The sequence below is a fragment of the Caloenas nicobarica genome, chromosome Z, assembly GCF_036013445.1.
Source record: "Caloenas nicobarica isolate bCalNic1 chromosome Z, bCalNic1.hap1, whole genome shotgun sequence".
Classification (NCBI taxonomy): domain Eukaryota; kingdom Metazoa; phylum Chordata; class Aves; order Columbiformes; family Columbidae; genus Caloenas; species Caloenas nicobarica.
The window spans coordinates 60,819,402-60,846,018 of record NC_088284.1 but is presented as its reverse complement, the minus strand read 5'-3'; the positions used below and the strand labels follow the sequence as shown (position 1 = coordinate 60,846,018).

Below are 26,617 nucleotides of genomic sequence, written 5' to 3'. Positions count from 1 at the left end.
TGCGTGTTTAACCTAGTAGACTTACACATAACAACACTATTTTCCGAGTTCAGAGAAATGCTTTGCGAGTTAATTTTACATATGTTGCCTGCAGCAAGACAGTGCCAATTTCCTTATTCATTTGCTGTTTTAAACTTGATAAATGTTAACATTTTAAACTTCAGTCTGAGTCGTCCAATTTCCCAGTACTCTCAAATGTACACAAGTGTTAAAAAAATAACGGGATGTATGCATTAGAGGTTCCAGAAATTTTTGTATTTTGCTAAAACTGTCAGTTCTGTGTTTTAATAGTGAAACAAAGGGGGTTTTAATATGAATTTGCTGCAAATGTAAAACTTCATGTGTAATTGAAGTAAAAAATATATGGTTGGGAAAAGAAATTTAAAGATGAGCAGTTGTATGATAAAAGCATTTTTGTGTTCTTGTGTAGTTTTTTTTTTTCCTGTTTAGATTTGGTTTTATTAAATAATTTCAACATGTTTTCAGTAGTAATGAAATCATTTTCACCTAAGGGTGTTCAGAAAGAAGCAAGTCTTAACATGCAATAACCTGAAAGAATCTAACAGCTTAATAATTTCAAGTTTATTAACTCTTTAATGCCATAAATGATGCTGTGCTAAAACATAGGTATTACTTTCATTTGATGATTTTTTCCAAGAAAATAACATGCATTTTCTGAAAGGAAAAATGTAAAAACTTGCTTTCTATAGATGGGAATAAGAAGAATGTAACACTTTCTAGAAGCCTAGGTAAGTAGTTTTGATAGACATTGCTAGGTTATCTTTCAGGAATACTCTGTGTAAATGTATAAAGTTATGTTCAGGAAAAACTTGTAACAAGTGTAGTTATGTTATAACCACAGGATAGTCCAAAGCTAGTACACTTTAATTCACCGGCACATTGTTTGGTACTCACATCTGTTCCAGCTCATTACTATACTTGCAACAGACTTGGTAGTTGTTATTCGCAAAGGTTTTTAAGAAAATACCTGCATTTTTAAATGGAAGCTCACGAGCAGAGGTACGGTTTATATCCGAGGAGTGAAGTATTTTCCTGTTAGATTTCCTTCCTTTCAAAAAGCCCTATTTTTACATTAAAATGCTTTAAGAAAATAAATGTCAAATGATGGCACAGAGTAATAAAGTGCTTTTAGATTTTATTTATCTTCATTGTACATTTTCCAAGTCCCACATTACCAAGTGTTTGTGTTCATTTGTTTTTTAGCTTATTTGCACTAATCTTGATGAACTCAGGGAATTAATCACAAAGATTGAGAATGAACTCAAAGATCTGGAGGACATTAAAAAGAAATCGGTATGTGACATTAAAAGCTTTATATTGTATGGGTATAAAATGGTGGCATTTATTTGCAGAGGCCTGTCAACTGAAGATTTTATGCCTGTTCAATAATTGCATGAAACCTCGTAAGGTTAATACATGGAGACTGTAATCTTAAGATTTCCTCTGCCCTGTTCACAATGTTTTTATTATAAGTAAATTCCATAACTGTGTTAACACTTTTCACTGCCAAAATAAAATGTGGATAGTCATAATACCTTGGAATAAATAGTTAATTTCTATTAAACGTGTGACCATTCTTCCTTGACGACAGACTCCTACCCAACAAGTAATTACAGAATAGAGTTCTCATATCTGCTTATGCAGTGCTGATCAGGTCTTCCTGTGAGCTGACTCTTATGTTGTTTATTAGGATTCCTAACTCCGTGGGTTTTTTGCACTAAGTTATTAAAATTGGCTTTGTTTAATTTTTCTATACCTTAGAAATTAGGCTGCTAATTTCTGTGAATGTCTTTAGTCTTATGTAGAAACAATTTATTCTTAAATTATTTAAAGAAGGGAGAGAGATATGGTAGGTGAGAGGCAATATAAATTAGGACTCTGAAAGACAAATTCCAGTGCAGACACTTAGCATGATAGTTGTTAAAATATCCAAAGGAATAAAAACAGATTTAACTCGAAATTATTTTGTAGTTGTGAAGTTGAAAATTGGTTTTTGATAAGATTGTCAGGAGGTTATCAGAAAGGCTATGTCAACAATAGAATAAAAGCCAAAAATGAGAGTACACATAAGCATATCAATAATCTTAGTATATGTGAAACTTTTCATCTACTATTAAAACTGTACCAAAAAGACTTCTTCAAGGATAGACAAATGCTAAATATGTCATAATTGCTCTTTGAACTGAAATCTGATAATGTCATTATGTAAGTAAGTTGCATGACTTCAGGAGGAATACTATGTTTAGTTCAAATCACACAGTCTGAAAAAAACAGCGAACCAACCAACATGTTAAATACTGGGGAGTTAAGGTACAACTGATTCAGCATTGAGAAGTTGTGAGGTAAGGACAGTCTTTCTTTTTGCATGTATAGATCTATCAGATCATTATTCTGGGTCACTAGCCACTGGTGTTAGAAATTTTATGCAAAGAAAAAAGGCTAGGATTAATTGCTGAAAAAGTGATTATGAGGAAACAGTAAAGTGAAGTATTGATTCAGGCAAATTTCATATTCACTTTTCAGAAATACAAATAACATGTTAAATTAGATGAATAGTCAATAAACTTGACTTGCTAAAATGAGGGTTCACTTCACAAGGGAACTCATTAGAATTTCATCTATGATGTCTAACACCGTGTGTATTTAGGTTAGGTATCTTAAAGACTGCAGGAAATTTGGATTTCATTGTTCAGCTCTAACACAAATGACAGTGGCAGTTTCAGGAGTATCCAGAACAGAGTTTCAGCTTTCCTGAAGTGCCTAGTCTATTAAGTAAACTTAACATTGTTCTAATTTCATGATGGAAATTCCACCTAATGTGAAAGCTTATTTTAATATGATGATATCAATTCAGTGTGATGCTGTTCATGGACTTCTTTCTTATTGTGATCCAAAGATGGTGGTATTCTTGCTATTTCTTGGTAGCTTTAATGATTTTTGTTTGCAACAGTGACCCAGGTGAAACCATAGGAATCTTTCTTCTTCATGGCTAACCTGCTCTGTAATTCCAGTTTTAGTAGCTGTTAGCACGTGTTACTGTGAGAAAACCTCAAGGCAAGCTTTAAATCTTATGTTAAATACTAAGATGTATTAGAAATACGGGTTGTCTAATTTATATTAAGACTTTAAAGTATAACCTTTTTCTTAGTCCTAACTGCACTTTGTTTCCTAGGAGACCATTCTAGAGTACGTAAAAAGAACTTGGGAAGTACTGGAGGCTGTGAGACTGCTTTAACATGAGTAAACTTAGCTTTGGCTGCAGTTTTTTTTAGGTAGTTGTACTGGTTGTATCTGACACTTTTCAGAAAATCGGCTTAAGCCAGCAAATGACATGAGAGCTTTTTAGCCCAAACAAGTTTTGTTTGGCCAGTTAAAAGCGAATTAGACCCATGTTATATAATGGAAAGCCATGGGTAATTTTAAGTGTAGGCATTACTACCAGTTCCTCCTACAACAGTGAAATAAACCTGATTTTCACTGCGGGGTTGATTAAAACTGTTTGGTTCTGTACTCTTTTGTACATTTGTATTGTCTTTTGAATTAGCTATGAGTAATATTTTTTCATCTAAAGTCTTGCACTTCTGCCTGATTACTAGTGAGTTTGTTGTAGCAGTGATGAGATTTGCCTTGGTACCAGTTTCCCGTAACTGTTCAGAGAGGAAAAGAAAATTTGACCTCAGTTCTTTAATTTTAGACAGAAGTTCAACTCAGTATTATCTCTTCCCAGACTGCTTCCTCTTGAACTCTAGCCACTGTTCTGAAGCAAGGCTGTAATTTCACATATGCTTTCAACTGACATAAGCCAAAACTGCTACCAAATAGATAGTTCCTACTCTCTCTGCCTCTGGCAGCTTGTATTTTCAGTACCATGCTATGAGAGAGGTTAGCAAAATTCTTTGTTCAGCTGCATGGTGAGATAAACCTAACTGTGATAAACTGTGATCAAGCAAATTACTTTTTCACTGCTGCTGAGGTGTTTGTAACCCAAATCAAATTTCTAGTGAAATTTACCATGCAGTTGCACAAATACTTGTGCTTGTATTCTGCCACAGGGTAATTGTAAGGACAGGAATGAGCATTTGGGGATGAAAGAAAGTAGGACTGCTTTTGACAGAAAAAGTGCCATTTTGTGGCAGGTGAAGTACAGGATGATGTAATCAGGGTGATCTAAAAATTTATCCCTTCAGCTACTACACAGTTCTCTCCTTACAGAATCACAGAATGGTTAGCGTTGGAAGGGACCTCTGGAAGTCATCTAGTCCAACAACCCTGCTGAAACAGATACACCCAGAGTGGATTGCACAGGACATGTTTCTGAATATCTCCAGAGAAGGAGACTCCACAACCTCTCTGGGCAGCCTGTTCCAGTGCTCTGTCACTCTCAAAGTAAAAAAGTTTCTCCTCATATTCGGATGGAACCTCCTGTGCTTCAGTCTGTGCCCATGGCCCCTCATCCTGTCATTGGGCACCACTGAGAAGAGTCTGGTCCCATCCTCTTGACACCCACTCTTGAGTTATTTATAAGCATAAATAAGGTCTCTTCTTAGCCTTCTCCAGGCTGAATGGACCCAGCTCTCTCAGTCTTTCCTCATAAGAAAGATGCTCCAGACCCCTAATCATCTTTGTAGCTCTCTGCTGGACTCCCTCCAGTAATTCCTTGTTGTTCTTAAACTGGGGAGCCCAGAACTGGACACAGTACTCCAGATGTGGCCTCACCAGGGCAGAGTAGAGGGGGAGGATAACCGCCCTCAACCCGCTGGTCACACTCTTCTTAATGCACCCCAGGATACCATTTGCCTTCCTGGCCACAAAGGCCCACTCATTTCTGGCTCACGGTTAACCTGTTGTCACCCAGGACTCCCAAGTCCTTCTCCGCAATGCTGCTTTCCAGCAGGTCAACCCCCAACCTGTGCTGGTGCTGGAGATTATTCCTCCCCAGGTGTAGGAGCATCCACTTGCCTTTGTTGAACTTCATTAGGTTCCTCTATGCCAAACTCTCCAGCCAGTCCAGGTCTCACTGAATGGCAGCACATCCTTTGGGTGTATTGATGAAAAGGTTGAACAAGAGTGGACCCAGTACTGACCCGTGGAGAATCCCACTAACTACAGGCCTCCAACCAAACTCTGCACCATTGATCACAACCCTCTGAGCTCTGCCATCCAGCCAGTTCTTAATCGATCTCACTGTCCACTCATCCAGCCTACACTTGCTGTGCTTAAGTATGAGCATGTTGTGGGACACATTGTCAAAAGCCCTGCTGAAGTCAAGGTAGACAACACGCACTTCTCTCCCTTTGTCTGCCCAGCCAGTCATACCATCACAGAAGGCTATCAGGTTGGTCAAACATGATTTACCCGTGGTGAATCTATGTTAACTACTCCTGATAACATTCCTCTCCTCCACATACTTAAAGGTGACAGCCAGACTGAGTCGTTCCATCACCTGTCCAGGGATGGAGGTAAGGCTGACTGACCTATAGTTTCCTGGGTCCTCCCTCTTGCCCTTTTTGAAGACTGGAGTGATACTGAGTTTCCTGGTGTCCTCACACACCTCTCCTGTTCTCCAAGACCTTTCAAAGATGAGGGAGAACAGCTTAGCAATAACATCTGACAACTCTCTCAGCACTCGGGGGTGCATCCCATTGTGGCCCATGGATTTGTGGGTGTCCAGTTTGCCTAAATGTCATCTGATCTGATCCTTCTCGACCAAGGGAAAGTCGTCTTTTCTCCAGACTCCCTCTCTTACCGCCAGGGTCTGGTAATCCTGAGGGCTAGTCTTGGCAGTAATGCCCAGCTACTGCATTTCAAGAGGGAGAGGAGGGAATAAGTTAGTCATATTTACTATTTATTTGGGTGCCTGACTGGAAATCAGGAAGTAGTCAGTGCAGAAAGAGGACTTGAAGGACTTGAGTCTAATGCTCTGTGCATTGCATAGTGAAAGGATGGAGGGTGGCTCCTTCAGGATGTCTAAGCTAGAGTGTGTTGTAGCTTTGGTATGTTCCTTAGGACATGTGAAGTGACATCCTTTCACTTTAAAGCAGTGTGTCTAAAAAGTAAACATGGAATTAATAGAAAACCCCCACAGAATTTACAGGAACAAGAATTAGATTCTAGTAACAATTCTGTTTTGTTGTTAATACTGACATAGAGAAGATGTGTGGGGAGTTACTAGCAGTAAGAAGACAATTGTAAATCTGAATAGAATGTATTGGCTAAAATTTCTCTTGCATTTTATTGCATTTTTTCCTCCTGTTTGCTGAATATTTAAGCTGTATATAAGTGTGCCAGTTCAGTTGAGTGTGAGCTCTTAGAAATTTGCTGTAACTAGAAAATTGATCAAGAAATGCAAAGTAGCCTGATTCCAGTTGAAAATCTACTTGTAGAAGTATTGGTGAAAAAACAATTTTGACAAACATGGTAGTGAAGTGTTTTGCCAGTATATTTAGGATAACATAAAGGCTTGTGTCTAATATATAAAATGTCTTCTATGAGAAGAGATGGTAAAGTAGCACCTTCTATCCTGATCAGTATGCAAGATAACCAACTATCAATTTCTGACATTTTGGATCCCCTTTTTCCCTGTTGTGTTCTGTGTCAGGTAAAATCAGTGGGAGTTGCAAAGTGAATGGAAATCTCTTTGCCGCCTTTCAGGTAATCAGCTTTTCATGTGATTTAGAGTCATTGGGGTTTTGTGTGAAATTATGAAGCTATTCTGTGGATCAGTTGTGTGTATTTAGCTGTTGCATATCACAGCAGAACTTGATTTTTTTTTTAAGTGCCTTCTTGCCATTGTGTAGTATGAAACTGACAGGACTGCAGATACTTTTATCAAATAGTGAACTTTGGGCTTTTTGCAGATGTCATTTTTTCAAGCTGATTTTTTAGTAAGCATGTTTGTTGTAAAATGAACTGGTTTTTGACAAGGACAGTTAATTCTAGACCTTGTCCTGATTATGCTAAAGCATAGGTCGTCTTGGAGAGAACATAAATATTGGAAGATTCCTTGTTTAGTGAAATGCAAGAGTTCATTTTGGTAGCGCCATTGGATTTGAATATTCCCTGCAAGTGTGATTGGCTGTCTGGGCAGTGAGAAGGAAGCTTGGATCCCTGGATTCCCACAGTGAAGTTGACAAGGTTAAAATGGATAAAGGGCAGTACCTTCCTATAGAGGGAAAGCAAACTGTCCCTCCAGGCAGAAAAAGTCAGACAAAGGTGAGGGGAAAGAGAATTACTCAGTCAATGACACCAGCCAATTTTACGACTAATTATGGTTTGGAGAAAATGCATTGAAGATTTTATTGTTTTGCGAAGGTCTGTGACATGCTGATGTTCTTGACTTAGTAGTAAAAAAGGTAAAAACCTTCTTTATAAAGGTTTTGGGTTCTGACATCTTCTAATGTTGTTCCTGAAGGTTTTAATTAGACAGTTGTACTTCCCAAGACAGGTGAATATCTTTTTCTGTCTTTAGGAGTGTATTTATCTTTTAAGTAGGTGAGTCAGAAGGGCTGAAATCAGACTGAGGTTTTCTGCAACTCTAAGTACGTATCACCTGCAGAAATCTGTATTTTGGAGTGTACTTGGAAATTCAGAGTTAAAAACTCACAGGTTCAGGTCAGAAATATTTAGAACTTCAGACATAAATTCATTTGTAGGATACTGAGGCTATCCAAAGGAATACGTTGGGCCAGAACGGAACATAATATTTTTCTGAATCTGCTTTTTATGAAACTTGCCAAACAGGCTGCTGTTAAATTTGTTCATAGGAAGTGAAATTATCTAAGAGAAGAGAGTGTTTTCTGTTGGGGTTTTTTTGGTGTTTTTTTTTTTTTTAATTGATTTGCTACACTTTGCTTAAAAATAAATTTTAATATATGGCAAAAATAATGCAAAATGGCTCCCTTACTAAATAAAAGTTCATAAAAATATTTCCTCTATGTACAGTAAAGAAATGGGAAATATTGCCATATGGTTGAAAAAGTTTGGTAGTGAAATGGTGTTTAGACAAGACTGTACAGGGACTTCCCAAGAATGCTCAGCAGAAATTTGTGTAACCATCAAAAACAGATTAGGCGTCTTACTAATATTTTAGTGAATCAGACTTCAACTTTACAAACAATAAAATGGAAAAACTTCTGGTGTCTTCTCACTTGGGCCCTGTGGAAGCTTAATTATTACTGGATTAAATCTTCATGTTTTAGCAGGAGGTTGACTTCCTTCTCCTCATTCCTCTCTCTTCTTCTCGTGGCCTCTTTCCCTCCATCTCTAGTGAAATACGTACCATGCTTGAGACTTTTGCATGTAAGAAGTTTTCAGTTATACTTGTGTTCATTTGTATGACTCTATTTACATGAATGTACATGCAAACAAATAATATTGTAGCCTGAGAAATCTGTGTTTGCACACGCACACATTTGCAGGTTTAAACTGCAGATTAAGAGATCCTTATTCCAATAAATATTTAGGAAAATGGAATTTTAATAGACCTGCTTGAAGTCTTTCAGCTGAAACATTTCATTTTTATTTCAGCTAATGCATCTTTGTCTGTAATGTATCTAACATATTCTCTGCTTCCATTCTTTGTCCCAAAAACTTGATTTGTGCTTTAGTCACTTCCAAGTACTCTGCTATTGCTTTTCTCTGGCTTGCCTACAGCTTTTAAAAACAGCGATATGAACACAAAATGTAAAATTTTGAGTCTGAAATTTGCACATTTACATCCATGCAGTTCTCTGTACTTCTGTGGAGAGGTTGAGCTTGTGGAACTTTTGGAAATCCAACCAGCTATTTAGTTGTCAGCCAGTTATTTACTTCTATATTATGAATGAATAAAGCCAATTTTAGGCGCTAAATTTTGAAATCTTGTCAACAATAATTACGTTTTCTTCTCTGGTATTTGTCTTCTGCTTATCTTACTAATTGTCAATGTTTTTGTCCCAGTCTTCAGTCTTCCTTAGCTCCTCCACTATATCTTTTTTTGTCTGTTTTTTTCACAACTATTTTCTCTTAGCTTCCCATTATTTTTCATGCCTTAGCTTGTGTGCCCAGGCCTCCCAATACAAGTTTGCTCAGAAGCTTTCCTTAAGCCACTTTGAGCATGTACCTTTCTACAGTTCCAAGTGTGAAAGTGTGGATTCTGCGTCAAAGATATGAATGTGTACTCAGACACTTAATCTGAAACATTTTTGTTATAGAGACATTACTGCATATTCAGAACATTTCACAGTGCTTTGGATTTTGGTCAGTTAGTATATTATTTTAAACAAATAATTCAAGGCATTCCTGCCAGCACACATTTCTAAAAAACCAGCTGATTTAATGGTGTTCAGCTGAAGAATAGATAAATGCTTGTATATCTGGCGTTAAGAAGATGCAAAATTCAGTTAAGAAAGATCCATAATAGCTTAAAAGACATACCTTTTTTGTGAACAGTTCAAGATAATGCATACACCCGGGTTCTTCATGAGTTACAGAAATATAACTTAATGTCTTGAAATTCTTCTAATGAAGAGTAAAGTGTGAGAATTCAGTGCTACGTAACTTCACTGCTCTGAGTTAGGTTCTGAAAGATAGTGCGATCATGCTGATAATAAACACTCCTCCTGTGTTTTTGTGGTTTACATCTTTAAAATAATTGTGGTAGATGAATCAGTGTGATGATGATCATGTAGTGATTTTGCCTAAAGAAAATTATAACTTGTGGACAAATGTATGAATCAAAAGTCATATCATAGTAATGAAGTAAATAATGAGATAAAGACACTCTTGATGACAACACATTTATTGCTTTTTTTTTCAACTTCGTTTTTTTTGCTACATTTAGTAAGAGTATGAGATAACATTTTAGGATGAATTTTGGTGTGATCAGATATCTAGGTCATGGAAGTGCAAGCTGAAGTATTTTTAATTAAAAAAATTAAAAATCTCTTCATTAGTTACTGGTAAATACTCAAAGATAAAATTAAGACATGTAATGCGTGCATTTGATTTATAACTTAGTAGAAGTCATTCTTCCTGACTATATTCAGTCCCAGTCTTTAAGTAACATCAGAGGTTAGCTGTTGGTAGATATTTATAATATTCAGAATGACATTGCTGAAGGTAAAATATAAGATACTGATTTTCAGGAACTTCTATTGTAGAAGGTAACTCTAAGCATTTTCAAAATGTAAACACTTTCAATTATAGATGAGTTTGTATAGTACAAATACATACTCTCATCATGCATTCTTATTCAGTCAAAACCGCCATTGACTTCAAGTGTCTGAAATTCTACTATTTGGCCCATATATCAGTTGATAAGAACATTCAATATCAATCCATATCTGAATTGAAAAAGTTATCGATCTCTCTTCTTTAGGTATCTGATGTCCAAAGCAGCTGCAGATCACCAACTCCCTCTCTGTGTGACATCACTAGAAAACGCTAGACTGGTGATGTCACACATACCACAGAACCCCGCTGCAGAATGGAGCAGGCCTATTAAGGGTAAGGTAAGTTTTCTTCCTCCACCACCACCTCTTTTCAACAATATTGCATGGTTTTATAAAATTTCTAATTTCTTTATTTTATGTCCCTGGGATATAAAGTAAAGATTAAAGAAAATCTTATAAAACTGCATAATATTGTGGTTGTGTGTGTGTGTTTATTAAAAAACAAAACAAAACAAAAACACAACAAAAAACCTCCCTATAACGTTCAGTCCTTACCTCATATATCCATATCCTGGCTCCAGTCTGCTTTGGGGTTCCATGAGGAGTATGCCAGAATAGTGTATGCTGGGGCATCACGGAGAGTGGAGTCAGCATTTCCTGGCTGCTCTGGATGTCAGAAACCTTGTTTTAAAAGGTAAGTTTTCAGCTGAGAATGTGTTGAATGTCTCTCTGTGTTTATATAGAAACATTCAGCACATTTCTAAAATGTTGGTTTTATTGTGTTTGCATTTTTAAAATTTGCTTGTAACTTAACACAGCAGAAAGTCACATTTTACACTTATTCTCTGTCTAGGCCTCTTTTCTCTTCTCTTTCTCTACGTCTAATACCTTACATTGTATTTCCAGAAGAAAATAGCATTTTCTTTGTCACTACCTCGAACAAGACGAAAACTCGAAGTCAGATCCAAGGTATAGAAACAGTGGTACTGGGAATGTGAATTAGAGACCATGTAAGAACATAACTCAGTACACACCCTAGTTAGCTACTGGATGTCTCTATTGAAATAATTATTTAGGAATACAGGCTCTTATCAAACTTAGAATTAGCTCAAGTAAGTTAAGTGGAACAGTTTCTTCACACATCTATTAAGAGCAAGCTCTTCAGTGATAAGGGCTGGTTTTACCTCTAAAGTATTATGTCAGGTTGATGTAGTTGGATAATTTTAGTTGGTATCTACTGATAAAATCCTACAGGATTTCATGAACATCGGAAGGCAGTGCATCCAGATCTCCATTTCTACAGACCCCTTGTTGACAAGAGGGCTGAACTATGGGGCTGTAATAGCTATTTCTTTGTACTAACCCTGCTGTTCTACTAAACCACACTTCGTGGAATTGCCTAAACAGCTATATTTTGGTTCATTAGAACAGTCATGGCTATTCTGCTCTGGTCAGTTCCTTCTGTGCAGTTAGATGTTGCATTCCATGTATTTGTTAATCCCGTAACACATCAGGTCATACTCAGAAACTTGATCGTTCATTGTAAGGAATCCTGCTGTTATTCCTTGAAATGTCACCCCTCCTTCAAGCAGGACTATTGTCTGTGCTGCATTGTCATCCATGACCTGACTGGCCAAATTCTGAAAATAAGAACAGAGATTCAACAGCTTCTCTGCACAACCTGTTCTAATGCTGTATGCTTCTAATGAAAATATACCTCCAAAGGTCCAGCTTGAACCTCCTAAGCTTCAGTTTGTAGCTATTCTCCTGTTTTGTTTTATTTGGTAATATGGAGAAGTGCTTGCAACACAGACCTTTGTAAAGGCAAGTTTGTGATCTGTAGAAATTAGTAGGCAGCTATGTAATGCTGAAGTGGGCAGTTAAGTCATAGCTTTATCAATTACAGCTTTGTGCTTTTTTGTTTTCCTGGAAAAAAGACAAGACTATGTTAGAGAATGAAATTGCATAGGAAAGGTGATACTAGATTTTGTAGTGATGTGTCTTAAGGTTATAGACGGTTTTCTTACATCTCTTCCTTTTTCATATTATAATATTTGAAGAATAATAACAGATGATTTGTGTCACATTCTGCTTTGCAGAAACCTTATGTGTTTGCATAGCAAACTAACTTAACCACAATAATTTAAAACAAGGATTTTTTTTTTTCTGGTCTTTTTTGGCCCATATTTGCTCTGTGTCCTGATTGTTTCTGAGGAAGGAAAATTCTTCTTATGGCTTAAATTTGTGTTTGTTGCCACTAGCAGGTTTATTGTCAACTCATAAAGCCCAGTAAGAAAAATTAGTATTTTGGATACAGGGAAATAATTACATTACAATTTTTAAAATTATGTTTCTGTAATATTTGCATTTAAATTATTTGGAAGCAAACATGGAGTTTTCCAGATATTACATCCAGAGGACACTATTTTTGTTAAAAACCAGCTCTAGAATTTGAGGGAGGACAGGGTTGGTTGTGGTTTTTGTTCATTTTTGTAAGCAAGGAGAAAAGTGACTTGTATTTGTCCTTTGAAGTGTTAATGAAGGCAGCGATGTCTTGAAATCTGCTCTTGACTAATTCTTCTACTTGTGTCTGCTATTTTACACATCCCATACTTAGCTATTTCAAATGCATGTACAGCATTTCTATATCCTGATAGTAGTGGCATTGTTTATTTTTGCCATTTTGATTTTTATTTTGATACAATCCACTAATACCACGTAGTGTATAAATTTATCCTTTTAAAACTGTCTGTGAAATGTTTTGTATATCTTACAGGCAAGATAAATCTGTGCACATAATACTATTGCATATGTTAGCAATTAATTCTGTTGACTGCTAACATTAGAAGATTATACAATATACCTTGGTAGACTACAGTATACCCAAGGACTGTTTTCTGTTGCAGTGCTCGGGGCAGATTTTATGCTGAGGTGCATTACATGTGCAAATATGACTGGTCACAAATGGATGAAATCAGAATACAGCTTGTCTGTGTGCTCAACTCTAACCAGTATGTAGTAACATGGCATAATATCCTACTTAAAATCTTCAATTTCATAATTTTAGTTGAAGAATGAAGGAGTAGGTATTCATTTCGTTATACAACATGTAAATGATTATCCATAAAAAAATAGATACTTGATCTTCAGTCAGGCTGAATGCTTGTTTGATCTTGCTGTACATTGGAGAGATCTGCTGAAATGTGTAGAAAGGAATTATTCCAAAGTCCATTTTTCTAGACTGCTGAAAAGCATCTCTGTCAAGCTTTATCCAGCTTTTCGTGCCCTGCATTTCTAGGTGCGCCAGACCACAGGAAACTGTGAAGGATATGAGCTCTATCAAAAGCTAAAGATGTGTCTGAAATAAATAAGTACCCAAGTCTTGCTTATTTTTCTTGCAGAATAATATTCTCTTTACTGTCTTACATCCTCTCTGACAAGTTGAGACATAAAATCCTCATGTAAAACACACAGAAATAGTAGAGTAGCAGAAATACTAGAGTATACCTCACCTCTTTTTGTAGCTGTTTACATATATATGCATTGTTCAGTCTTCTATGTAACAAACTGGAGAATAAAGTTTTGGGAAGAAATACGGGGTATCTAAGAGTGTTAAGAGACATGTTCTGTAGCATTATGGCCACCATGGGTTTTTTTTCAGTATTGCATGCTGCCTTTTTAAATGAGTAACAAAAAAAATTTGCTCTATATATATGTATACATGCTAATTTTATGTTCCAAATATCTTTTACCCTCATTTAGCCTTTCTAGATTTATTAAACCAGGAATTCTTCATGGAATTTCATCTAATTACATGTATCAGTTTGGAAAAGAAAACTATTTTTAATTATACGTTTCAGTTAAAAGCGTAAAGCTTTTATGTTGGAAAACTGCTCTCTGCTGCATAGTCTTATTACTTCATAAATTACTAATTTGCAAAACTTTTATTTTAAAAAAACTTTATCTAGAACTTTGAATAAAATACAAAAATGTAATACAAAAACTGTAGGGTTTATCCCTGAAAATTTTAGGAAATTGTTTTTGCAAATAATATAAATTATGTCACTTATATTAAACTAAGATGATGGTAAGATTTTCTGTTGAATTTTTATCTCTAACAATTAAAAGTGTACAAACATGTTTGGTTTCCCTGACCCAAATGGATTACTACCTATGTTACCCATGTAAGTAATTTTAAATACATGGCGTGTTTGTAGGATTCTGCTTCAATTTTAAGTTTGACTGGAAAAGTTAACATCCTTGTAGTATTGCTTTTTTAACTAGGACATTATCTCTCTGTATTATAAAACAATAATAGAAATACTAATGTCTTACGTAGCGTAAGGGTATATATAACTGTGAAACTTACTAATATTTTCTTCCAGTTATTTTCCTCCTGTGCTGTATTAGTGTACCAGGATTATTGTAGTATTAATACAGTATAACAGGATTCAGGTCTAATGCAATGATAAATGAATAGTATTTATGTTTGCAGGGAAGATTGTACCACCGGAAGCAAGCAGTAAAGGAATTGCATGGTACGTTGGTACGACTGCTTAATGAACTGTTACCATGGGAACCAAAGCTAATGAAAGCATTTCAAAGAAACAGGTATGGAAGACACAACAAAATTCACCTTTTAATAACAAATGAATAAATCGGCTTCTCAAATAAATGAAATGAGAATACCTGGAAGAGACAAGTGAGGTGCTGGAAGTGCTTTATTTCAAAGAATTATTTTATGTTCCAGACTTACTGTATCTAAATAAAGTTGAGTTTATCCCCTAATGTTTTTTTTCCTCTAAAATGCTCAAGAATCTTTAAGCATGCCTATCAACAGTTGTATCACAATCCAGCTGGGATTTGTATTGATGTTTATTTGGTTAAACAGTGCTGAAAACCTCTATCTAGAAAACTAGACCAGGGCTTCTTAGAACACTTTGTCAGACTACTTACTGTATAAAGTTACCTAAACTGGTTGTTCATGAATTCTCCACAAAGCAATTCTTAAAACATTGTTTTGAGGTCTTTGTAACCCTGTAAATTTGAAATGCATCTGAAATTAAATGTGTCAGAGAAATAGCAGTGAAGCTGTGACTGATTTAAATCTGGTAAAAGCAAGCATTAGCATCAGTGAAGATGGTACCCAGACTATAAATCCTGGAGAGACTGGATATTGACTTGATATCATCATCGTGTCTTGAAGCTTGCCGTTGTTGTGTTAGCCATATAGCTGTTGCTATAATCATACCTTAGTTTTGCCACATAGACATTTAAAAAGCAAGTAATGATTAGAAGCTTGAACTCTCTGTCAAATGATAGAAAAAGGCAGCTGTTTTAATGCTGAGTGTGAAGGAAGCAACTTACACAGTTATGTAGTGCAGAACTAATTCTGAAAAGTGCAAAATGTATTATGTTTAAAAAAAATCACCATAGCGCCAAAGACAGTACACAGGTAGAATTACTAAGAGCTGGTTCCCCAGTATTAGGTTGGTGCAAAAAGAATTGTGGGTTTTGCATTGTTGAAATTTGCTGTTTGATATTGAAATACATTCTTACATAAATGTGGTTGTATTATACATCGTTTTAATGCACTTTTCTCGCTTCATGGGTTTTTTGCTACCGACTTATTACTTGCTGTTTATTTTATATTTATTTTAGACTATGGAAATGATGTTAGACAAAAAGCAAATTTGAGTGATTTTCTCATTCGAGTACAAAATGGGTTGTAAAGCAACAGAGACAACTTCTAACATCAGCAATGCATTTGGCCCAGGAACTGCTAATGAGTGTACAGAGGGGTGGTGGTTCAAGAAGTTTCACAAAGGAGACGAGAGCCTTGAAGAAGAGAAGCGTAGTGGCCAGCCACCAGAAGTTGACAATGACCAACTGAGAGCAATCATCAAAGCTGATCCTCTGACAACTACACAAGAAGTTGCCAAAGAACTCAACGTCAACCATTCTATGGTCGTTCAGCACTTGAAGCAAATTGGAAAGGTGAAAAAGCTCAATAAGTGGGTGCCTCATGAGCTGACCGAAAATCCAAAAAATCATTGTTTTGAAGCGTCATCTTCTCTTATTCTGTGCAACAACAATGAAACATTTCTCAATCGGATTGTGACATGCAATGAAAACTGGATTTTGTATGACAATTGGCGATGACCAGCTCAGTGGCTGGACCAAGAAGAATCTCCAAAGCACTTCCCAAAGCCAAACTTGCACCCCAAAAAGGTCATGGTCCCTGTTTGGTGGTCTGCTGCTGCTGGACTGATCCACTACAGCTTTCTGAATCACAGCACAACCATTCCATCTGAGAAGCATCCTCAGCAAATCCATGAGATGCACTGAAATCTGCAATGCCTGCAGCGGGCATCGGTCAACAGAAAGGGCCCAGTTCTCTATGACAACACCTGACTGCATGTTGCGCAACCAGTACTTCAAAAGGGCTATAGAGTTTTGCCTCATCTGCCATATTCACCTGACCTCTTGCCAACCGACTACCACTTCTTCAAGCATCTCAACAACTTTTTGCAGGGAAGATGCTTCCACAACCAGCACTGAATCCCAAACCACAGATTTTTATGCTACAGGACTAAACAAACTTATTTCTCGTTGGCAAAAATATGTTGATTGTAGTAGTTCCTATTTTGATTAATAAAGATGTGTTGGAGCCTAGTTTATAATGATGTAAAATTCACCATCCAAAACTGCAATTACTTTTGCACCAACCTAATAGCTCATTTTATGGATATCATAAATGAATTAAAATCCTTATTTTGAAGTGTAGGATGTTGTTGAACATTTTGCTTTAAATAATGATCCAGAGTACAAGTTTCGCTTTTTTTTTTTCTTTTCCTTTCTAGTCAAGTTTCTGTTTATTTTCCTTAGCTGTTCATTTCTTCCCATCTGTAGCAATTCAGACTCCTTTTGAAAATGTGGCAGAAGGGTTTTCAGTTTCCAGTATATGGGGTGCCTAATATGAGTAAATTTTAGCCTGGAATTAAGTGGCTGAGGTCTTGCATGTACACATGCCAGTAGCTACTGAAGCATGCGCTTAGAGTGGAGGATAATTTCTGAGACTAACTTAACTCATATTTCTCAGGATGTATGTTTTAGGCTGAAACCCTAGTTTATTCACCTATGCCAGCCTAGCTATTTTCATGACATAACTGTTTGAACAGACTGATAGTAAACTGGGGAACAGGTCCAGCTGAAAAACAACCTGTACAAATCGTGGAGAGGAGTGAGCTAGATCACTGTATTGGTCTGTTTCGTTATGCAGCAGCTAGGCAGCTGTAAAGCACCAATGACAGTGGTGAAGAAAGGTGTCATGTGAAAGGGAAAAAGCAACTAAGTAAAGATGGCTTGTGCTGGTGTAAACAGCAGCACCATCACAAGTCTAGCTGCAGTTGCAGCATCTATGGTGTATCTCAGCCAGCTACTGACGTTTACAAATTGCATGACAGTGTTGGCCTTCCAGGTTGTCAAGGGATGGGGCAGAGCCCCTTCTTTCTGTGCAAGACCTCAGTATGGAATAAGAGTCTGGAGTTTTCCTTCATTTTTTATTGTCATTAATTAGTGGGAGCACTCGTTATAATCAAAATCCCTTTTTTTCTCCCCTGTAGTCTTTTCAAAATTATGGCAGAGTATAATTTTGAATGATGTTTGAATAGCAGCAAGGTTTAAAAGGTAAGGTTACTTGCGCCTAGTAATCACATTTGTTCACTGACCCCACAGCAGAAGTTCGTCAAAAGAGAAACAGAAATTCCCATCCAGAAGCTTTAGTAAAGTAGTGGTTCTCTAGTGTCCTTCTATGGTTCCATAGCTCCTTTTTATAGTTCTTCCACACCTAGACGTCAAGCTCAAAAGCTGAATGACAGAGTTGAAGTGTCATCCACATATTATCATACAGACTACAAGCTTGTCTTCTCTCACTGAGAGTGTCAAAGTTGTGATTAAACTATTTTGTTGTACTGAACCAGATCAGCTTCACCTGGATCTCCGTCCACATCACCTTCCCATGGGCCCAGGTTCCCCATTTCAGGTCATTCTGCAGCTTTAAGTCTCTGCTGTAGAAATAACCAATTTGCAGCTCAACTACAGCAGTTACCCTGCCTGGCCATGGGTCCTGCTGTTCTGGACTGACCCTCAGACTGACTTTGGACCTACATCCTCACTGTGGACCTGCCCAGAAATCACTTAACTGGGTTCTGACCCTGGCAGCCATCACTGGACCTGATCCTGATCTGAAGCTGTGAATTGACTTCCCAGGTTGACCTCAGACCTACCTCAGCTTCAGGAGTTTGCATGTTGATCTGGGCTCTTGGTTGAACCTAGCTACTAGCCCTAGGCCTGGCCTGCTCCTTCATTCAGGGTGAGGGGATGAGGTCCTGGCTGGTGAGACCCATGCCCTGCCAGCTGTGTCATCGTGTCTCCTGCCTTTCTATCCTAGGGAGCAGCTGGCCATTTCTGCACTCAGTGCAAAGAACTGTTATTTTAATGCACAAGAACAGGTATATTTAAGGTCTTTTTCTTACTGTCATAAGGGTTAGATCCAGACTAGAGCCTAGATTCTATTCCACACAGGTGTTGATTGCTATGATCTACTTACCCATTCATAAATAATCTTCCTGGATATTGTGTTGACTACCACCAGCTGAATCCTGTAGTTCCCTGTATTTGAACACTAAAATACCCCCTAGATCTCATCTAAATAATGGTGTAGAAGAAGGGACAATGGAAACATGTAGCAATTAAGGACTATCATCATAAGTCTGCTGTAAAGTGGATGTGTTTCTGAAGGATGTTCAGATGAGTAAGGCAGCTTAAATACATTCCATCATATGCACATTTTTTAGTAGAGTGTGAATCTATAGAAATGATGGTGGCAGCTGTTTTAGTGGCCCAGAGATTAGAAAGTTTTCTTAAAGGAGAAAGTTAACATTATGGTCCATAGCTGGGCCAAAAGCATGATGCATTTAAGAAAAACAAGATTTACTTAATTATCTAGTTGGGTTTACCTTGAGAGGAAAGAGTAGACTTGTTACAGTTAATACTTAAGTCCATACAGGTACATTCGTCACAATGCAAGACAAAGGAAGAAACAGAAGATGGGTGCAGTAAAATAGTGATGGGCATATTTGACTCATCTTTTTGCCTGTTGTTAGAGGATTTAGTGGCTTAGAAATCAGTTTTGATGAGGTAAGGGACATCAGACTTTCTGGGCTTTGGAGACTTGCAGAGCTACCCTGAAATTTTTTGAAGGGCACAGGCAGTTAATTCTAAACCAACTTTTTGTGTGGCATCAAATACAAATTTTAAAAATGTTAAAAACAGTGTGAATCTTCAGTAAAGTTAGCTTTGTTATTTTTCAAGGTCTAGGTTGAAGAAGGACTATGATGACTTTAAAAGACATCCAGACCATGATAAATTTACCAGGGAGTTGTGGAGTAATGATGAAAGTGAAGTTGATTCTGGCAAAGATTCTTTTGCAGTAGTTCGTGGTAAATCTTCGGAGTCTGCAGAACATGTGGAAGTTCCCAAAAAGGTTCACCCAGACAACGGTAAGCATTTAGTGGAATTTGATAGCGTGAATTTAATTCAGCAGCTGAATCAAGTTGATTCAGGAGCTGAATTTTTCCATGTGAGCTTGTGTCCTATTTTTTACCTTAATACTACTGTGATAACTGAAGTAGCTTTTGACGCATGCCTGATAGATGTGGTCTAGAATTGGCCAGACATGACCAAGATGAAAATTCTAACTAATGCAAGTTTTTACCATTTTTATGCTTAACTATTTCTGTGTTAAGATAGTAGGCCTTCTCGGAATTTATGTTTATGGTGGGCTCACCTTTGCTGGCTACTGGATGCCCACCCAGGCGCTCTGTCATTCCCTTTCCTTAACAGGACAGGGAGAGAAAATAAGATGGGAAAGCTTATGGGTAGAGATACAGACAGGGAGACCACTACTGGTTACCGTCACAGGCAAAGTAAACTCACTTGAGGAAAACTAATTTGATTTATTGCCAATTAAAAATAGAGTGGGATGGTGAGAAACAAAGACAAAAACTGAAACACGTTCTCCTCCATCTCCACCTTCTTCCCAGGCTCAACTTCATTTCGAATTCTCCTACCTCCTCCCTTGTCAAGTGGCACAGGGGGGATAGGAACTGGGGACTTGGGTCAGTTCATAAGACTTCTCTGCAGCTCCTTCCTCACACTTTTGCCCTGCTCCAGTGTGGGGTCCTTCCCGTGGGATACAGTCCTTCACAAACTGCTACAGCATGAGTCCTCTCCACAGGCTCGAGTCCTTCAGGATAAGACTGCTCCCGTAGTGGTCCTACATAAGCCACAGTTCCTGTCGGGAGCCTGCTCCAGTGTGGGCTCTCCATGGCTGCAGCTTCCTTCAGGGCATATTCACCTGCTGTGGCGTGGGGTCTTCAGGCTGCAGTGTAGACACCTGCTGCAGCATGGCCCTCCATGGGACAGGGTCAGTCTGCTTCACCATGGTCATGGACCCCTTACAGATTGCAGGGAAATCCATTCCAGTGCCTGGAGCACCTCCTTCCCCTACTTCTTCACTGACGTTGGTGTCTACAGGGGTGTTTCTCCTACATTTTTTCCTTACTCCTCTCTGTCAAACTCTTTGGAGCACCATTTCCCATAAGGCATCACCAGCTTGGCTGACAGACTCAGCCTTGTCCTGTAATGGGTCTCTTTTGGAGCCATCTGTGTCTGGCACAGGACAGCTCCTAGTGTCTCCTCACAGAGGGCCCCCTCCAGCCCTGTGATGCCAGAACCTCAATGCCGCTTTGTCCACCTGGCGTCCCTGCCTGTATCCTGGGCCTCCTTATCCACTTCGTGTGTCCACTGCTTGCTGGCAAGTCCAGCTTAATGCTCACTGTGAAACATATGGCACTCATACCCTCATCCCATAGGCACACCACACTCACAAGTCACCCTGGATACCAGCATGGACCCTCTGCCTGCCTGATACATCAGCACAGGCCCCCCTGGTCACCAACTAGTCTTGAAGTTTGCAGTGAATACAAATGCACTGCCCTCATGCTCATTGGGTTTGGGGAAGACATAGACATTCACCCCCCAGCAGCTAGCTCCAGGCACACAGACTACAAGCTCGTGCTCTGTCCTTGCAGCTCCCCCTTGCCCTGCACATCCCTTCATGGACTTATATAACTTTAGTGATTTCCCTCACCCCTCCCAGCCCAGTGTCCAGGACCTCCCCTGGTTTATAATCATATTAGTTGCAAAGGCCAAGTTGATCTTCCTGGAAGAGGCACCTGCAGTTTCTTGATAGCACATCAATTGATGTGATTGGTGAGGTTGTTTCTTGTAACTATCTCCGTGTTTGTTTTGTCAGATTTGTGTCTGTATATTTTTTTCCTGGCTTCTCCCTTTTTCCCTCAGTTTCCCAATTAAGCAGGTTCTTGATGAGATAACGTTGCTGGAATAAACTTTCTCAGAGTCTTACATGTCCTCATCAATTAGTGTGAATCACCAGGTCTGGTTTTCCTCACTGTCTCCCGTGCTGGTCAGGTTTGTGCCCCTGTATATTCTTGTTTATGACTTCTTCCTTTCCTTGTCTCCTTTTTGCATTGAAAAGGTCCTTGACCAGATGTCCTGAAAGAGGCAGACATTCTCCTTTCACATATCCTTACACTTGCAAACTATCGTTTTGCCTTTAGCTAGACACTGCAAAATTGTTATATAGAGGTATTGGTTGCAAACTCCTAAAACACAGTTTCTGTTTTAATATTCTTGCAGATGAAGCACAACTATTAGAGATGAATTTACCTGCAGGAAAAAACAGAATTCTGAAAAAAGAATCAACTTCTAAAGACACACAGAAGACACTGTCCAAATGTATTAAACGACAGTCCAAGCAAAATAGTTGCCTGGATCAAAGCACTAATGAGCTTTCACCAAGGAAGAAAGCTAAGCTGAGCACTAATGAGGTTGTTGTACAGAGTTCAGAAAGTAGCCTGCAACCAGAAAGTTGTTTGACTGAGCCGAAACAATTTGAAGGGGCAACTCTAGAATCATTTTCCGTGACAGATCCTGCAGCATCAGTATCAAACTTTCTGAAAGGGACCAAACCCATCCAGGCCTTGCTTGCCAAGAATGCTGGGAACAAAGTGACCTTAACAAATCAACTGTCATCTCCCTCAAGCATAAATGTATCTACTTCTGAAAAGCCAGTTTTATCGCCTTTGGAATCATCACTGGTAAAAACAACATTGCCCTGCCAGACCAATTCAAAGACTCCTTTACAGATGATATACAAAATGACAAATGGCCACTGCATACCAATAGACCTTCACAACAGCTCTGTGAAAATTCAAACACAACCTGTGATTGACCCCAAAACTGGAGAAAAATTCATGCAACAAGTTCTTATTTTACCTAAGAATTTTCTTGTTCAGCAGAAGGAAGGAAAAATTGTGTCCAAGGATATTCAGTCACTACAGCAAAAATCATCTGAACTGCACTGTACAACTTTACCAGAAATATCAAATGTCAGTGTTTCTTTAACACCTGTTCTGGCAACAGGCCCTGCAAATGCTACTACTCAGTCACCTAGTACAATTTTTAACAAGAACTTTTCACAAGCAATTGGTCCCATGAACACTACACAACCATTGCCTGCTGTAACTTCAGCAGGTAGCTTACTAGCTTCAACAGTTAAGGCAAGCCAGGCTGAAAGTGAAAAAATCAAGACTACAGTTTCAACTCCCACCTTCCCTGTGCCTTTGACTTCACCTACTCCTTCCACAGCTAGCCAGTCTTTGGTATCAGCAGCAGCATTAAGTGGGTCTACGAACACTGCCTCTGCCTGTCGTGGTCTGGCATCACAGCACAAAACTGACTCCTTTGAAACCAGGCAAGAACTGAAGACAGTCTGTATAAGAGAATCAAAATCTATTCTGGTCACAACACGAGGTGGAAACACAGGAATCGTTAAAGTGCAAACAAACGCAGACCAGATTTCACCTACTAGTTTATCTTCTAGCTCAGTTTTCACATATGCACCTCAACTTCAGGCCTTTCTTGTGCCAAAAACCACAGCATTATCATGCTCTGCTCTTCCATCTGTAGCAACAGCCATATCTGGTCTCCCACATATTGGGCAATTGTCTCTTTCTGGATTTGCCTCCTCAACAGCTTCTTCTGTTAACATTCCAGCTTTCCCAGCTAATTTTACCCAGGCAATGGAGAAAAATATAAAATTCGCATTACAGCAGCCTGCTGTTGGAGGCACTTTGGGTCAAGTAATAGAGAATTCCTGCCATGTGTCCTCTCCTTCTTTATCCTCCATTTCATTAGCTAGCAACTTGGTGTCAGCAACTCCAAACAATCCTGTCAGTGTGACTAGGACTGGACAAAATACTGTTGTAACTCAAACTTCTTTGGTGCAGCAACAAGGTGATACTAAAACTAAACCAAATCTTATTATACAATCTGAGTCTAATTCAGCAACAAATGGGGATTTTATCAGTGGTACTCCAGTTCAGAAATTTACATTAGTCACGAATCCACCTATTTTATCACCCTGTGGGTCATCAGGAGTCAGTATTATACCCCCTCCAGCATCGACTGGTGTTAATGCTCAGAAGCTGGTTTTCATTAACACACAAATTGCCAATGGCCCATCAACCACCAATCTAGTTGCAGAGTCATTGCAACATAACCTTCCTTCTTCCCTAAACAAAACCTTTGTTAGTGCCACAGAACAGCCACAGTTGGTTCTGATCCCATCTACAGTAGGAACACCAATAAGAATAAATTCATCATCAACTATTGCTCAAGTAAAAGATGTGAAAATTGGACTAAATATAGGTCAAACCATTGTAAATACTAAAGGCAGTGCACAACAGGCTCCTCCAGTTAATATGCTGCACTCTGCCATTTCTAAGGGAGAAGACAAGAAGACCATTGGCTTGGTGCTGTCTTTGGCAAGTTCTAGTCCTTTGGTTCCTGTTCCAAGTTTTGCGAGTCAAAGTGTTGTGTCAGTTAATGAATCTGTATGTCTTGCAGCAAAAGCTGAAAACGCCTTTACAGTAACAACAGCAAATGCGTGTGTAGAATCTGTTTCAGTAACATCAAGTGGGACTTCTTCTGGGACACGCCCCAGTGTTTTGATTGGTGGAAATGATCCCTCAAGAATAAGGCCAGTTCTGGGTAATCGACTGTGTACATCAAATATTGGAAGTACTGTGGGCATATCAACTGTGAAAACGGGGCATCTTGCTTCATCTGTGCTGATTTCAACAACACAGCCAACAGTATCTCCTCAAAACTTGGCCTCTGCTTTGCAATTTCCAGTCATTAGCTTGCATGGATCTGTAGCCACCTCCCACCAAGTGCTGCATACAGTTCCTCAGTTGACAGCAGTTCCAGCTCCTCCTCCAGTACCAAAAAGCCAATTGCCGACACTACTTCAGTTTCAGTCATCGGGAGGTTCAGCTGCAATGCCAAGTAATGCAGGTATTCATAAAACTCAGAGTGTGTTGCCCCCTCCATCACAAAATACAGGTAAAGTCATCAATTTTCATGGTTTTTCTTCCCTACAATGCCAGCAGGTGGCTCCCAGTACAGACAAAAAGAGTCACACTTACACTTGCGCTTCTACTGTTCAGATGTCTGCAGCTTCACCAACTGTAACAAGTAAGGCGGGAGGTCAGTTGAATGAACCTTGCATTCAACAGAAAATAGTCATTAACACCTGTGTGCCCTTGGCACCTGGAACTCAGATAATGATTAATGGTACTCGTTTTGTTGTTCCACCACAAGGCCTTGGAGCTGGCAGCCATGTTCTTCTTCTCTCTTGTAATACAAAACAAACTCCTCCTTTAACTATTAACCGTAGTCAAGAGGCTCAAAGTGTACCAATTCCTAATCCAACAACTTCAAAAATCATGCTAGCACCAAGTAATTCATTAAGTTGGCAAATATCAAAACATCCTTTGAAAAGCTCAACAAAAATTGTGAACTCTTTTGGGTCTGGAGATGGTTTACCCATCGTACATGCAACACCCCAGACATTTAGTACTCCAGCTAGCTCATCTACTCCACTGTGTGCAGCGACACCATCTGTGTCTTCAGTGATAAAATCTCCAGTTAATGTTGTAGCTACATCTTCTGTTGTTTCTGCTGTTCATCCTCTGAACTCTCATTTACCAAACAACACTTCAGTGACACACTTAGACACTTCTATCAAAAAACTGTTGGTCAGTCCAGAGGGAGCCATTTTGAATGCTATAAACACTCCAGTCTCAAAGGTTTCTTCCCTGTCTTCATCACTGCCTCCCGTTGTTGTGTCCACAAGCAGAAATCCTACCACTGTCTTCCCTGCATCTCAGTCAGCTTGCCTTGATAAACCTGACGAAGCTGCATCTTGAATTTACTGTGAATGAGCAACTTTGGAGTTTTGGGGCATTCTTCTGACTTCTTCTGACATTCTTCTGTAACTGTTGAATAATTTCTCACGTTGTTTGAAACAGTTGTTTTACTCAAAATGACTTAAGATTGCCGTTCTTTCCGGTTCACCTATGGGGATTATAAAGAAGAAAAATATATTTAGTTTGACAGAGTGATGTATTCAGAGAATTCTTCAGTAAAAAGGTCAGAAATTACCAATGAGTTCATTAAACGTTTTAGTTTGGAGAAATCTAGCCTTTTGCACATGTTCCATCTTACAGTACGGACTGTTTGCCAGTGTGGTTATGGCAGTATATATCTCCTTTTTGTCGAATTTATTTTTTATTTGTTTCTGTAAAAAAAAAAATGCATTGTAAAAATGCAGGCTACAGTATGGAATTGTACATATTCATGACTTCCTAACAATCTGTACTAAACTATATGTACAAAGAACAATGCTGTCTTATTTATGTTTTGTTTACATAATGTATAGTTTTTTAAGTATTTTAGTAACTTTGGACCAGTGTACTGTTTAGCAACAATGCAGAAGAATCTGCATATAATAAATCAAGTTGCTGTACGGCTTTGTCTCGGCAATAGTTTAAAAATGTGTGTATCTGTTACACCATGGCAGAATACATATCTATACATCTTCCTACTTAATGCAGATGCATCTCAGCTTTTGCAATATAGTAGAATGAAATTATTTCATCTCTTCTTGTGGTTTAAGTTTCATGTGATTTGATAGGAGTTGAAAGGAAGGCCATCTTCTTCGTCTTCTAATTCATGGTGAGATAACCCATACTTCATCCATTCTTAATAATGTTTGCTTATATTGCCTAAAATCTCCAGTGGTGTGGTAAGGCTAAAAATGGTTTTCCAGACACCAGTCTAAGTCACACTGGTTGCTGTTCAGGACTACCATGTTTTGTCATAAAGCTCATAGATCTGCTGAACAGTTCGTTATTCTCTTTTTGTAGCCTTCTGTGAATTTCCACGTATTTGGT

The 26,617-nt window shown here is 38.5% G+C and overlaps 1 protein-coding gene across 1 annotated transcript in view; it reads left to right on the top strand.

Annotated features, from left to right (window-relative positions):
- Positions 1-26,229, top strand: part of BRD10 (bromodomain containing 10) — a 52,788-nt gene extending 26,559 nt beyond the window's left edge. Inside the window, exons 5-8 of the mRNA XM_065657266.1 lie at positions 1,225-1,314; positions 14,668-14,783; positions 19,548-19,735; positions 21,957-26,229. Coding sequence (XP_065513338.1) covers positions 1,225-1,314; positions 14,668-14,783; positions 19,548-19,735; positions 21,957-25,591 — 4,029 coding nt within the window. The 3' untranslated portion in view covers positions 25,592-26,229. The remainder of the gene's footprint in view (positions 1-1,224; positions 1,315-14,667; positions 14,784-19,547; positions 19,736-21,956) is intronic.
- Positions 26,230-26,617: the final 388 nt, after the last annotated feature.